The 14,144-nt window shown below is 42.9% G+C and overlaps 1 protein-coding gene across 3 annotated transcripts in view; it reads left to right on the top strand.

Moving 5' to 3' along the window:
- Positions 1-3,067: 3,067 nt before the first annotated feature.
- Positions 3,068-14,144, top strand: part of LOC118401738 (V-type proton ATPase subunit H-like) — a 125,121-nt gene continuing 114,044 nt past the window's right edge. The window contains exons 1-4 of one of the 3 annotated variants that reach the window (XM_052500618.1): positions 3,178-3,195; positions 3,885-3,998; positions 7,943-8,084; positions 11,449-11,548. In XM_052500618.1, the coding sequence (XP_052356578.1) occupies positions 7,981-8,084; positions 11,449-11,548 (204 nt within the window). In that variant the 5' untranslated portion in view covers positions 3,178-3,195; positions 3,885-3,998; positions 7,943-7,980. Of the gene's footprint in view, positions 3,196-3,846; positions 3,999-7,942; positions 8,085-11,448; positions 11,549-14,144 lie in introns of those variants that run through there. The other 2 variants (XM_052500620.1, XM_052500621.1) reach the window with 2 other exon arrangements.

Genomic DNA, 14,144 nt, shown 5'->3' with positions numbered 1-14,144 from the left:
GGCAACATGCGCACTGAGCTAAAGGGTAGAGCTGCCGCTTCAAGGTGCAGGACTCTAACCCGGAAGCTTATAAGAAATCCTGCGCTGCACTCCGACGAACCATCGAACAGGCAAAGCAGATTGAATCGTACTACAGCGGCTCCGCCGCTCGTCGGATGTGGCAGGGCAAACTATTACAGACTACAAAGGGAAGCACAGCCGCGAGCTGCACTGTGACAGGAGCCTAACAGACGAGCTAAATTACTTCTAAGCTCGCTTCAAGGCAAGTAACACTGAAACATGAATGAGAGCATCAGCTGTTCCGGACGACTGCGTGATCACGCTCTCCGTTGCCAATGTGAGTAAGACCTTTGAACAGGTCAACATTCCCAAGGCCGTAGGGCCAGGGTTATGGTATGGGCAGGCATAAACTATGGACAACGAGCACAATTGCATTTTATCGATGGTAGTTTGAATTCACAGAGATACCGTAAAGAGATCCTGAGGCTCATTGTGAGGCCCATTTTTCTTTGGTAATGTATCTGTGACCGACAGATGCATATCTGTGTTCCCAGTCCATGTGAAATCCTTAGATTAGGGGTCTAAGTAATTTATTTAACTGATTTCCTCATTTCAACTGTAACCAATGAAATTGGTGATTTATTTTTTGTTTAGTATACTTAAGACATTTGCTAGAATATAGGTTGTGCCTATAGATTTTGAGAAAATTAACAATTTAGGAATAGTTTTTCACGTGCTCAGCATCCTCTTGTATTCCCTGTTCACCCACGACTGCATGGCCATGCACGTCTCCAACTCAATCATCAAGTTTGCAGACGGCACAACAGTAGTGGGCTTGATAACCAACAACGATGAGACAGACTACAGGGAGGTGATGCCACTCGGAGTGTGACAACAACTTCTCACTCAACGTCAACAAAACAAAGGAGATGATCGTGAACTTCAGGAAACAGCAGAGGGAACACCCCCCTATCCACATCAAAGTGACAGCAGTGGAGAAGGTGGACAGTTTTAAGTTCCTGGGCGTACATATCCCAGAAAAACTGAAATGGTCCACCCACACAGACAGTGTGGTGAAGAAAGCGCAACAGCACCTTCAACCTCAGGAAGCTGAAGGAATGTGTCACCGAAAACCCTAACAAACTTTTACAGATGTGAAATCGAGAGCATCCTGTCGGGCCGTATCACAGCCTGGTACGGCAACTGCACCGACCTCAAGCGCAAGGCTCTCCAGAGGGTGGTGCGGTCTACACAACGCATCACCGGGGGCAAACTACCTGCCCTCCAGGACACCTACACCACCCGATGTCACAGGAAGGCCATAAAGATCATCAAGGACAACAACCACCCGAGCCACTGCCTGTTCACCCCGCTATCATCCAGAAGGCGAGGTCGGTACAGGTTCATAAAAGCAGGGACCGAGAGACTGAAAAACAGCTTCTATCTCAAGGCCATCAGACTGTTAAACAGCCACCACTAACACAGAGAGGCTGCTGCCTACATTGAGACCCAATCACTGGCCACTTTAATAAATGGATCACTATTCCCTTTAAACAATGCCACTTTAAATAATGACACTTTAATAATGTTTACATATCTTATATTACTCATATTATATGTATATAGTGTATTTTATACCATCTACTGCACCTTGCCAATGCCGCTCAGCCATCACTCATCCATATATTTACATGTACATATTCTCATTCACACTTTTAGGTTTGTGTGAATTAAGTAGTTGTTGGGAAATTGTTAGATATTACTGCACTGTCGGAACTAGAAGCAGAAGCATTTCGTTACATTAACATCTGCTAACCATGTGTATGTAACCAATAACATTTGATTTGATTTGATTCTGAATACAGTGGCGGTAGATTCAAGTAGAATTGGAGTATTCTCCAAAAGAATGGAAAACGGAGCACAGTAGTGTTTAGTGATGAGAATGTCCCTTCGTATCTAGTAGGAGTACGGTTTGTTAATGAGGAACAGCTGAGCAGAGTACCAATCTGGAAGAAACCATTTGAGTTATCCAAACTGGGTGGAGAGAAGGCTGTGAGGATCACGAGAGTCAGGCTTGTTTCGGATTTTCTTGTGCTTCTGCGGATCAGAAGGAACGTGCGTTGTGACTTAACCGATTTGATAAATTTGAAGTGTCGTCTGTGTCTCAAAGGGGATTATATCTGGCGTCTCATCGTCCATTTTGAAGAGATAAAAAATATTCCTGTAGATTGAAGCACGTCGGATGAATCGTGTGGTGACAAAGCGAAGAGTCGATCTGTTCTTTTGTTTTTGATATGGAGTCTCTCAAGTGCAGTTAAGGTATATTAACTACAGAGTCAGAGCATTTATCCCAAGACCAAAGCAGTGTGATCATTATAAAGTTTTTGGTCATGTATCAAGTGTTTGCAGAAGGGACAAGCCGAGTTGTCCAAGTTGTGGAAAAATATCATATTATGTGTTATAAAAGTGGTAAATATGTAACATGTTGCAAACGTCTTTCGAATGCCCCACAAGGGTGAAAGAGACTGAGGTGGCCAAAGTCAGGGTTGTACAGATCATTTCATATGCAGCAGCTGTGAAAAGGGTTGAGGGTTTGAATGGTATACCAGAAGAGTCCGTGATGGTGGATATGCCTGCAATGCAGGTTGCAGGGGTTTCCTTTCACCAGCAAGATCCTGACATTGTAAAGGTTAAGAAGGTGGACTTTGTAGCCTTTATAGCTGTGGTAATTAATGGCACTGCCGAGGTGGAGAGAAGGTCCAGGAAGGTAGAAAAAATAGTGGATGTGGCGGGGTGGGGCGGTTCCTGGTGCTGAAAGATTTCTCAGCAAAGACGTTAAACGGAATAGTGGCACAAGCCGTACCACCCTCTCAGGTCCGAGAGCCTGAGAAGGGAGATGTGAATAATTAAAAGAAGGAAGAAGTTGGAGTTTTGTTTGTTTTGGCAATGTATTATTTTTGGGGGTGGATTAAGTTAGTTTCACTATTACCTATGGATTATTTATTTTATTTTGGGGGAGGGGGGGTTTAGACCTATCCAGTTGGTGGCGGCAGCACACCTTTTTGGGTTGTAGTACGCCATTAAACCCATAGAAGAAGAAGAAAAGGAAGCCGCTTCCTCCTGGCTCGTGACGCGCACGACACCATCACATGATAGGTGTCTCGTGACGTCGTCTTATAGTTTGTCAGCTGACAGGTAGGTGATGTTAATGGTATTTTGCTTTTAAAAGACAGTTAATTAATGCTTTATTTTGGTTGTGTCAGTGGTGGGAAGACAGTATTGTAATGTTTCTGTGAGATTCTAGGTTGTGTATTGTCGGTACATTATATTTACGTTGATGACTTAACTAAGCTGGCCTGCTCCAGAATCAGAAAGCTAACCGTTATACTGTATATGGTTCTGACTTGCACCAGAGTATTGACATTAGCCAGTTGTCGAGAAACGACTCAATCCAATTCAGTAACAACGTTTACTATATTTATCTCGGGATTTGTTGACAATTGCTGTCGATTTAGCCAAATTATAACGTTACAGCTCATGTTTTGTCAATGACAAGCCAACTGAACTCCACGGTTGTGTTTAGTCGGCTAGTCGACGTGACTGCACCAGCAACATGAATCATATTGCATTGGCTAAATTATCTAGTTAACGTTACTTCTGTCCTGAGTTGCCTGGCAAAGCTACTGGCAAGCGTCAGCTCATGCCGCGTTCAAGACAACTTGGAAACTTGGAAGTGCTATACTTGTTAACATTCCAATCAGTTGAAATGCGTATCATCCAATCAAAATCGTACATTTACTTTGGCTGCGTTCAATTTAAGAGCACTCCTGTCTGAGTCAGCGAGGGCGCAGAATAACTGTGTTCTCTCATTTTGTGTCTGGAAGGAGCTAGCCAACATTAGCCAGTTCGCTTGGATGTTTGACTGCCGTTGTAAGGTCAGAAGGCTCGGATCAACCCTACTCCTCGGCCAGAGTGTCCAGCTCTGAACTCTCCGAGAGGTAAAAGGCTGAATTGACCAACGCCCAGAGCTCACTCTGAGTGGTCTCTGGCACTTCGGATTGAATTTACGAACACACCTTTGGATGTAGTAGAACGATGCATGGTAGTTGGCATAGAATAAGAACACTAGGATGGATGGTCATGAACCATTTTATGATGTGATGAATGGTCAGCTACGCTAATCTATGTTCAAAAGTTTGGGGTCACTTACAAATGTGCTTGTTTTGAGGTGGAGCGAATTTACCACTCTCGATCACAGCCGGTTGTGATATAACCGGGTGTCTGTAGTGACTCCCCTAGCACTGCGACGCAATGCCTTAGACCGCTGCGCCACCCAGGAACCCAGTAACTTTTGGTCTAAGTTGTTGGAAAAGTGGTCAGAGGGTATGACATGGTCGTCTTCCCTGCTATTCAAGAAACCAGAACAGAATTATCCGGTACTGATCTAACTTTACAGATGTTTTAGTAACTGCATCAACAACATTTTCTAACTATGTAAACAAACTTAATTTTTGACCACTTCTCCAACAAGCTAGACAAAAGGTTAGTGTATGAGATCTTCGACCCATCATCTGCTTTCATTATAGATTTAGTAAGTCATGTCAGAAGCTAGCCGATTCATAACTTACCAACAACCACTGGACATTCCAATAAAACTACATCTAGTTTTGAAGTTCACTTCCCTTGCTTTGTCTAACAAATCTATCATGAATCTGTGTTTTAGCTATTTGTTTCTCACACTGGCTTTAGCCATGGAGGGAGCAGGCCTGCCAAGGCAACTGTTGCCAAGCAACATGTGCCTCGATGGGAGACAACGCTTAGCGTGACAGAATTCCCATTTTAAAAAAAATAAATCTGTTTCGGACTGAACTTTGTCCTTCTCAGGATTGTCCCCCTTGCTCTAAATAACCACTGGCTAGTTTGCCTGTCTGTGAAGAGACGGGCGGCTGTACGTTGATCCTGCTGCTCTGATTGGATAGAGCAAAGCAATCTTCATTCACTTGCTTCATATTTTACCCAATCACTTCTCATTACACTTCTTTCAGTTTTTCACATGCAGCAACTCTAGTTTAGACACTGACCCCAACCACACAGCTACTGATCAGAAGCGCACAACTCAATCTAGATATGTGTTTACATCTGACTAGGCATTTCTTTGCAGTTGAAGCAGCAGACTCAAACTAACGTTGAAAAACAACCTAGCCAGCTGTGCCATCAGAGTCCCTGGGTTCGCGCCCAGGCTCTGTCGTAACCGTCTGCGACCGGGAGGTCCGTGGGGCGACGCACAATTGGCCTAGCGTCGCCCGGGTTAGGGAGGGCTTGGTCGGTAGGGGTGTCCTTGTCTCATAGCGCACCAGTGGCGGGCTGGGCGCAGTGTGCGCTAGCCAAGGTTGCCTCAGGTGCACGGTGTTTCCTCCGGCGCATTGGTGCGGCTGGCTTCCTTTGGATACGCACTGTGTTAAAAGCAGTGCGGCTTGTTCATTGTGTATCGGAGGACGCATGACTTTCAACCTTCGTCTCTCCCGAGCCCGTACGGGAGTTGTAGCGATGAGACAAGATAGTAGCTACTACAACAATTGGATACCACGAAATTGGGGAGAAAAAGGGGTGTAAAAAAAATAAAAATGAACAACCTAGTTTGTGAACAAAATTAGACTAACTTCAAGTTGAAGTTGGAAGTTTACATACACTTAGGTTGGAGTCATTTAACACTCGTTTTTTTCAACCACTCCATAAATGTCTTATTAACAAACTATAGTTTTGGCAAGGCTGTTAGGACATCTACGTTGTGCATGACACAAGTAATTTTTCCAACAATTGTTTACAGACAGATTATTTCACTTATAAATCACTGTATCACAATTCCTGTGGGTCAGAAGTTTACATACATTTAGGTGACTTTGCCTTTAAACAGCTTGGAAAATTCCAGGAAATTATGCCATGGCTTTAGAAGCATTTTTACTCTGTCTCGGACGGTGACGACTCATAACTCAATCATTGTCAGCACATAAAGCCTCTTCACCAGGCCAAATATATACATGTTTCTTGAAACATATCTTATCGCATATTTAATCCTGGGATTCCTACTTTACTCGTAATATTACTTATTTACTTTCATAGAAAAATAGCCTCAAACTTAGTCTGAAGAAATTGTTGGAATGTTGTGCGTTCACTATTAGTAAAGATGTAAACAAATTTGTGCACAAAATGAGGTAATAAGCTTTTTGTGTATATGGAACATTTTGGTTTTAAATAAGAACGTAATTGAAAAGTGTGCTTTCAAATTGCCATCGATTTAAAATGAAATTGTGTTCCTTGTCCGTAGCTTATACCTCCCCATACCATAACCCCACTGCACCATGGGGCGCTCTTGTCCCCATGTTGACATCAGCAAACCGCTCACCCACACAACCCTATACACGTGGTCTGTGGTTGTGAAGCCGGTTAGATGTAAAGCCAAATTCTCTAAAACAACGTTGAATGCGGCTTATGGTAGAGAAATGAACAATTCTCTGGCAACAGCTCTTGTGGATATTCCTAGAGTCAGCATGCCAATTGCACGCTCCCTCAACTTGAGACATCTGTGGCATTGTGTTGTGACGAAACTCCACATTTTAGAGTGGCCTTTTATTGTCCCCAGCACAATGTGCACCTGTGATCATGCTGTTTAATCAGCTTCTTCATATGTCACACCTGTCAGGTGGATGGATTATCTTGGCAAAGGAGAAGTGCTCACTAACATGAATGTAAACAAATGTGTACACAGAATTTGAGGGAAGTTTTTGTGCAAACAGAAAATGTCTGGTATAATATTTTATTATTTTATTTCAGCTGACGAAACATGGGACCAACATGCGTTTTTGTTCAGTCCATTTGAGTAAATTTGATCTTCATCTCAGATTGGCTTAAAGGGTGCAGCAACACAACTCCCTCTATACAGAATGGAAATGGAAAAAAAGAAATATTGTTCAATATGATCAATACTAACTTTGCATAATATTGTCGTCTTTAATGTATATTTATACCCCAAACCATATGGTTTCCAAATATTTTATGAGTAGGGGCGGCAGGGTAGCCTAGTGGTGAAGAAGGTTGCAAGTTCAAACCCCCGAGCTGACAGGCAGTTAACCCTAGGCCGTCATTGAAAATAAGAATTTGTTCTTAACTGACTTGCCTAGTTAAATAAAGGTGTAAAAAAATGTAGATATTCTGTCTTTTTCACAATGAATCACTCTTCCTATTGAGCCCGGTATGCTCCTATTGAGCCCGGTCGTAGCTGTACTCCATCTTGTCACAACAACAAATCACAGCACAGACGGGTTTACTTCCTGCATTAATTTAATGAATTTACTGATGGGGTTACTTTTAAGGAATTTCCTTCCTTCTTTGCTCCTATGGGTACACTTGCAATTACTGCCAGTCCACCCATTATGCCATCATTGCCTTGAATGGGGACGCCTGTTCTATTCATTTTATTTCTATGGCTGCACATCCATTAAGGAGGAAAGGAGAAGATGTGCACAATGATGACGCACAAGACTGGGAAACTAAATGTAAATTGTTAATTTGTAGTATGGCCCTGGACATTTCTGACTTGTAAACTCGTTGTAGAAAGATGAGGCCCCAGTTTCCAACTTGAAAAATATCAGATTCGATCAATGGGACGCTTTACGCAAAAAACCTACGTACATTTTAAATCAGAGGTTCCGAGTTGTCTTGAAAGCATCAAGGTAGCTGATGGAAAAAATGAGGATCTGTCTGCAGAGTTGGCCATGAATTCCTGACTGGCACCATAATTAATAGCCTACGCTTTAACAAACTGCTCTCACCAACAGTTGGGCTATTATGAGCAATGTAGCATGTTGCCAAATCAATGTTTAGGAGGACTTGTTGATTCGTGATGGTTTATTATTCATTGATAACCCTCCCTTTCTCCCTCCAGGGAATTACTTATTGTAGTCCAGAGTGGTATTGAACAGGATGGATATCCGCGGGGCGGTGGATGCTGCAGTGCCCACCAACATCATCGCTGCCAAGGCTGCGGAGGTCAGAGCCAACAAGGTCAACTGGCAGTCATACCTGCAGTAAGTACACCTTTGTCATCATCCTCTTCATCCTCCTGTCACCATGTATCTTCCTCATAAGTTGTCTATAAGACTCTAGGCCTATGATTTCTTTGAATGTCTTTGAATTCTGGTCTTTAGGCCTTACATACTGAAGTCAAAAGTCGCAGATGGGTTTTCTTTGGTTCTCTGTTCTGTGACTCAATGCCTTGTGAATGTTAGTTCCTCTTGTCTGTAGATTTCTAACTCAGACCTTGTACTTCAGGATGTCGAGGGCCTTAGTGGTCTCAGTAACGAGGGCCTTAGTGGTCTCAGTAACGAGGGCCTTAGTGGTCTCGGTAACGAGGGCCTTAGTGGTCTCGGTAGCGAGGGCCTTAGTGGTCTCGGTAACGAGGGCCTTAGTGGTCTCGGTAACGAGGGCCTTAGTGGTCTCGGTAACGAGGGCCTTAGTGGTCTCGGTAACGAGGGCCTTAGTGGTCTCGGTAACGAGGGCCTTAGTGGTCTCGGTAACGAGGGCCCTAGTGGTCTCGGTAACGAGGGCCCTAGTGGTCTCGGTAACATAATCACGGACTTGAGAAATGGAACCAGGTTGTATCATACCGACTGGTATGTGTGGTATTTCCAGTGTGAATGTCAGCTTTGGATAAGAAGCTCTCTCTGTAATTAGGAACTTACTGTTAAATGGAGACGTCAAAAGACCCTGACATCCCATAATAGATCAGACCAGAGCTTAACATTGAACTTTTTTTAGCCACTTGTCCTTTGGACAAGTATGACAGATTTTTGTTTTACTTTTATTGAAAATTGTGTTGTATGATAAAAGCAACCACTTCACAAAGTAACCATTGTTATCACTGGTCTTGACAATGGAAGACAGCTGATCTCTGATCCCATATATTATATTTCCTGCCGTCGTGTCCTTGAGCAAGGCACTTAACCCCCCACAAAGTAAAATACTGCGCTCATGGGCTACTGTATGAAACACATGTGGTCTGTCAACCTTCCAGCTGGAGAGATACTGGGTGTGCAGGTTTTTTTTCCATTTTTTAAAATTGTTTTGCAATGTGGTGTGTTTGAGCAGGTTTCAAGTGAAATCCTGCCCACCCAGTATCTCTCCTGGACTCGCCTGAAGGATGGTTGGCCACCTTGCACCCCAAGTAACTCTCCTGGAGGATGGTTGGCCACCTTGCACCCCAAAAATGACTTGTCATGCACAAAGTAGATGTCCTAACCGACTTGCCAAAACTATAGTTTGTTAACAAGAATTTTGTGGAGTGGTTGAAAAACGAGTTTTAATGACTCCAACCTAAGTGTGTGTAAACTTCCCGACTTCTGTATGCTGAACACTTGTTGGCTGCTTTTCCTTCACTCTGCGGTCCATCTCATCCCAAACCATCTCAATTGGGTTGAGGTCAGGTGATTGTGGAGGCCAGGTCATCTGATGCAGCACTCAATCACTCTCCTTGGTCATTGGCGTATTGCTGCAGAATGCTGTGGTAGCCATACTGGTTAAGCGTGCCTTGAATTCTATGTAAATCACCGTCACACCTCTTCCATGCTTCATGGTGGGAACCATATGTGCTGAGATCATCCATTCACCTATTATGATCCAAAAATCTCTAAATTTACCAAAGAACAGATTTTCACCAGTCTAATGTCCATTGCTTGTGTTTGTTTTGGCCCAAGCAAGTCTTTTCTTCTTATTGGTGTCCTTTAGTATTGGTTTATTTGCAGCAATTTGACCATGAAGGCCTGATTCACACAGTCTCCTCTGAACAGTTGATGTTGAGATGTGTCTGTTACTTGAACTCTGAAGCATTTATTTGGGCTGCAATAAAATACAATTCTATTGGTCACATACACATGGTTAGCAGATGTTAATGTGAGTGTAGCGAAATGCTTGTGCTTCTAGTTCAGATAATGCACTAATATCTAACACGTAATCCAACAAATTCACAGCAACTACCTCATACACACACATGTAAAGGAATTAATAGGAATATGTACATACAAATATATGGATGAGCGATGGCCGTGCGGCATAGGCAAGATGCAGTAGATGGTATAGAGTACAGTATATACATGTGAGTTGAGTAATGTAGGATATGTAAACATGTATTAGTGGCATTGTTTAAAGTGACTCGTGATATGTTTATTACATCCCATTTTTAATTATTAAAGTGGCTAGAGATTTGAGTCAGTATGTTGGCAGCAGCCTCTCGATGTTAGTGATGGCTGATTAACAGTCTGGCCTTGAGATAGAAGCTGTTTTTTAGTCTCTCAGTCCCAGCTTTGACCTCGCCTTCTGGATGATAGTGGGGTGAACAGGCAGTGGCTCGGGTGGTTGTTGTCCTTGATGATCTTTATGGCCTTCCTGTAACATCGGGTGGTGTAGGTGTCCTGGAGGGCAGGTAGTTTGCCCCCGGTGATGCGTTGTGCAGACCGCACTACCCTCTGGAGAGCAGTTAACTCCAATGAACTTATCCTTTGCAGCAGAGGTAACTCTGGGTCTTCCCTTTCTGTGGTGGTCGTCATGAGATCCAGTTTCATTGCTCTTTGATAGTTTCAGTTTCACGTTTCTTGAAATTTTCCAGATTGACTGAACTTCATGTCTTAAAGTAATGATCTATTTTGATTTAACACTTTTGGTTACTGCATGATTCCATATGTGTTATTTCATTCGTTTTTTGTCTTCTACATTGTAAAATAATAGTGAACATAGTAAAAATGATTTAAAACCATTGAATGAGTAGGTGTGTCAACTTTTGGCTGGTACTGTATGTAACCTTTTTTTGACACTAAACTACATCCATATATACTTCCATTAATCTTCTTTTTTAACTGGTTCCGGGCAAACATCAAACGAGTCCCGTGGGGGTTGTAGAGCAAAACCACTGACATGTACGTGCAGATGTTTTTGTTAGAGACTGGTTGTTGGGATGTCTCATGGTCTGACAAACACTGCTGGGTTTTCATGGGAATTTGTTTATTATGCTGGTTAGACTCAAGTGTTTTAATAGTCATCAATCATACTGTGTACCTTGTCTCCCTTGGGGTCAAATTATTTCAGGGGAGGAATATGAATGTAATCATTTCTATTACATTGTGTTTTCTCTGTCAGAGGTGATAGGATTTGATAGAAGCATGTTATATTTGAGAGGACTAATGTGAAGTAGTATTAAGGAATACCTAGGATAGGATAAAGTAATCCTTCTCACCCCCCTTAAAAGATTTAGATGCACTATTGTAAAGTGGCTGTTCCACTGGATGTCATAAGGTGAATGCACCAATTTGTAAGTTGCTCTGGATAAGAGCGTCTGCTAAATGACTTAAATGTAATGTAAATGTAATTGTAATTGTAATTAACATGCTGTGTTTGTCTCAGGGGCCAGATGATCTCTGCCGAGGACTGTGAGTTCATTAAGATGTTTGAAGTGGCTCCTTCGGAGGAGAAACAGACCATCCTCACAAATGAAGGACATCAGGTACAACAGGGAATTTTCAGAAATTGTCATCCTTGGGGGGTTCAAACGGTGTTATTTCAATTTTTTTTAAATTCATTTTTGTGATGAAAAAGCGCTTTCAATGTAAACTGAAATGCCTAAAACCGTATGCATGCATTTTAGCTGTTAGTGCACAATAAAGGTAAAAGAAGTAGTGCCTAGTAGTAGTGCCTGGCCTCTGTCACATGACCCAGAAATGTAGAATGTGTCTGGGTGAGCATCATATAAAAAAATATTGGTACACTTTCTATTTTTGATATTGCTACTATGCAAATATGCAAGTAACCGTTTCACTGTACCATTCACAACTTCTGTATCCTGTACATGTGACAAATAAACATTGATTTGTTATAGTATGTGTTTACCAGAGAGAGTCATGTGAACAGCAGGACCTGCACCAAAGTCAGGTTAGGATATAGGCAGGCTACTACTTTCACCGCTTTAAGTATTGACATCTTTGGTTGATTACTACACTACTCACTCTGTATAGCACATGGCCTCACATGTGAATCCTTAAAGAGATAGATGGGGCTACGGCTTAAGAGGGTGTGAATGATGCTGAATAGGTGTAGACAAAGAAGAGCTCTCCAGTAGGTGTACAAAAACATTCAAGGGCCATTTTCTCAAAAGTGGGGTCAGCTACTTTATCAACTTTCAAAGCAGAATTACATTCCCATTATGGTAGAGAAATTATTACATTATCTGGCAACAGCTCTGGTAGACATTCCTGCAGTCAGTTTTTGTTTTTGAAAGAAACGCAATACATTTTTTGGGGGGTTCATTTTAAAACAACATCAAATTGATCAGAAATGCAGTGTAGGCATTGGTAATGTTGTAAATTACTTTTGTAGCTGGAAACATGACTTTTATTTATGGGAATATCTACATGGGTGTACAGAGGCCCATTATCAGCAACCATCACCTTTTGAGAACCAATCTAGGCAACCATAGACCAACATAAACACCTTGATGAAAAAAAAAAACATAAATCTACAAAAACCCCTTGACAGTACGATCACCCTAGAATGACCCCATGTCACACTCTGACTTAACCAAAATAATAAACAAAACAAAGCTAGATCTAGCTGGTCTGTCATCATATAATAGACAGTAGATCTATCTTCACTACCCTATTGTAACAGACCAGCTAGATCTACCCTCTCTCTATTATATTATGACAGACCAGCAACTCAATACTGCCCCCTGTTCCCAAAGAAGTTAGAGGCAGTACAACTGACCTTCAGACTAGTTGAGCATCAGCATTTGTGGGTTCTATTACAGGCTCAAAATGGCCAGAAACAAAACTTTCTAATGAAACTTGTCAACCAAATGTATTTATTAAGCCCTTTTTTTATACATCAGCCGATGTCACAAAGTGCTGTACTGAAACCCAGCCTAAAACCCCAAACTGCAAGCAATGCAGGTGTAGAAACACGGTGGCTAGGAAAAACTCCCTAGAAAGGCCAAAACCTAGGAAGAAACCAAGAGAGGATCCAGGCTCTGAGGGGTGGCCAGTCCTCTTCTGGCTGTGCCGGGTGGAGTTTAACAGAACATGGCCAAGATGTTCAAATATTCATAAATGACCAGCATGGTCAAATAATAATAATCACAGTAGTTGTCGAGGGTGCAGCAAGTCAGCACCTCAGGAGTAAATTTCAGTTGGCTTTTCATAGCAGATCATTCAGAGCATCTCTACCGCTCTTGTTGTCTCTAGAGAGTTGAAAACAGCAGGTCTGGGACAGGTAGCACGTCCGGTGAACAGGTCAGGGTTCCATAGCAGCAGCACGACCAGGTGGACTGGGGACAGCAAGGAGTCATCATGCCAGGTAGTCCTGAGCCATGGTCCTTGGGCTCAGGTCCTCTGAGAGAGAGAATTAGAGAGAGCATACTTAAATTCACACAAGACACCGGATAAGACCGGTGAAATACTCCATATATAACAGACTGACCCGAGCACCCCGACACAAACTATTGCAGTATAGTTCCTGGAGTCTGTGACACTGTGGCCCTGACTTTACACCCGGACAGGGCCAACATGGCAGGATAAAACTCCACCCACTTTGCCAATGCACAGCCCCCACACCACTAGAGGGATACCTTCAACCACCAACTTACCACCCTGAGACAAGGCCGAGTATAGCCCACAAAGATCTCCGCCACCGCACAACCCAAGGGGGGGCACCAACCCAGACAGGAAGATCACGTCAGTGACTCAACCCACTCAAGTGACGCAACCCTCCTAGGGACGGCATGGAAGAGAACCAGTAAGTCAGTGACTCAGCCCTCGAAATAGCGTCAGAGGCAGAGAATACCAGTGGAGAGAGGGGAACCGGTTTCAGTGCCTTGCCGTTCACCTTCACACTCCTGGGCCAGACGACACTCAGTCTAGGCACTACTGAAGAGATGAGTCTTCAATAAAGACTTCAAGGTTGAGACCGAGTCTGCGTCTCTCACATGGATAGCCAGACCATTCCATAAAAATGGAGCTCTATAGGAGAAAGTCCTGCCTCCAGCTGTTTGCTTAGAAATTCTAGGGACAATAAGGAGGCCTGCGTCTTGTGACCGTAGCGTACGTGTA

The sequence above is a fragment of the Oncorhynchus keta genome, unplaced genomic scaffold (assembly GCF_023373465.1).
Source record: "Oncorhynchus keta strain PuntledgeMale-10-30-2019 unplaced genomic scaffold, Oket_V2 Un_contig_1171_pilon_pilon, whole genome shotgun sequence".
NCBI lineage: Eukaryota > Metazoa > Chordata > Actinopteri > Salmoniformes > Salmonidae > Oncorhynchus > Oncorhynchus keta.
This window is presented reverse-complemented; position numbering and strand designations above follow the sequence as displayed.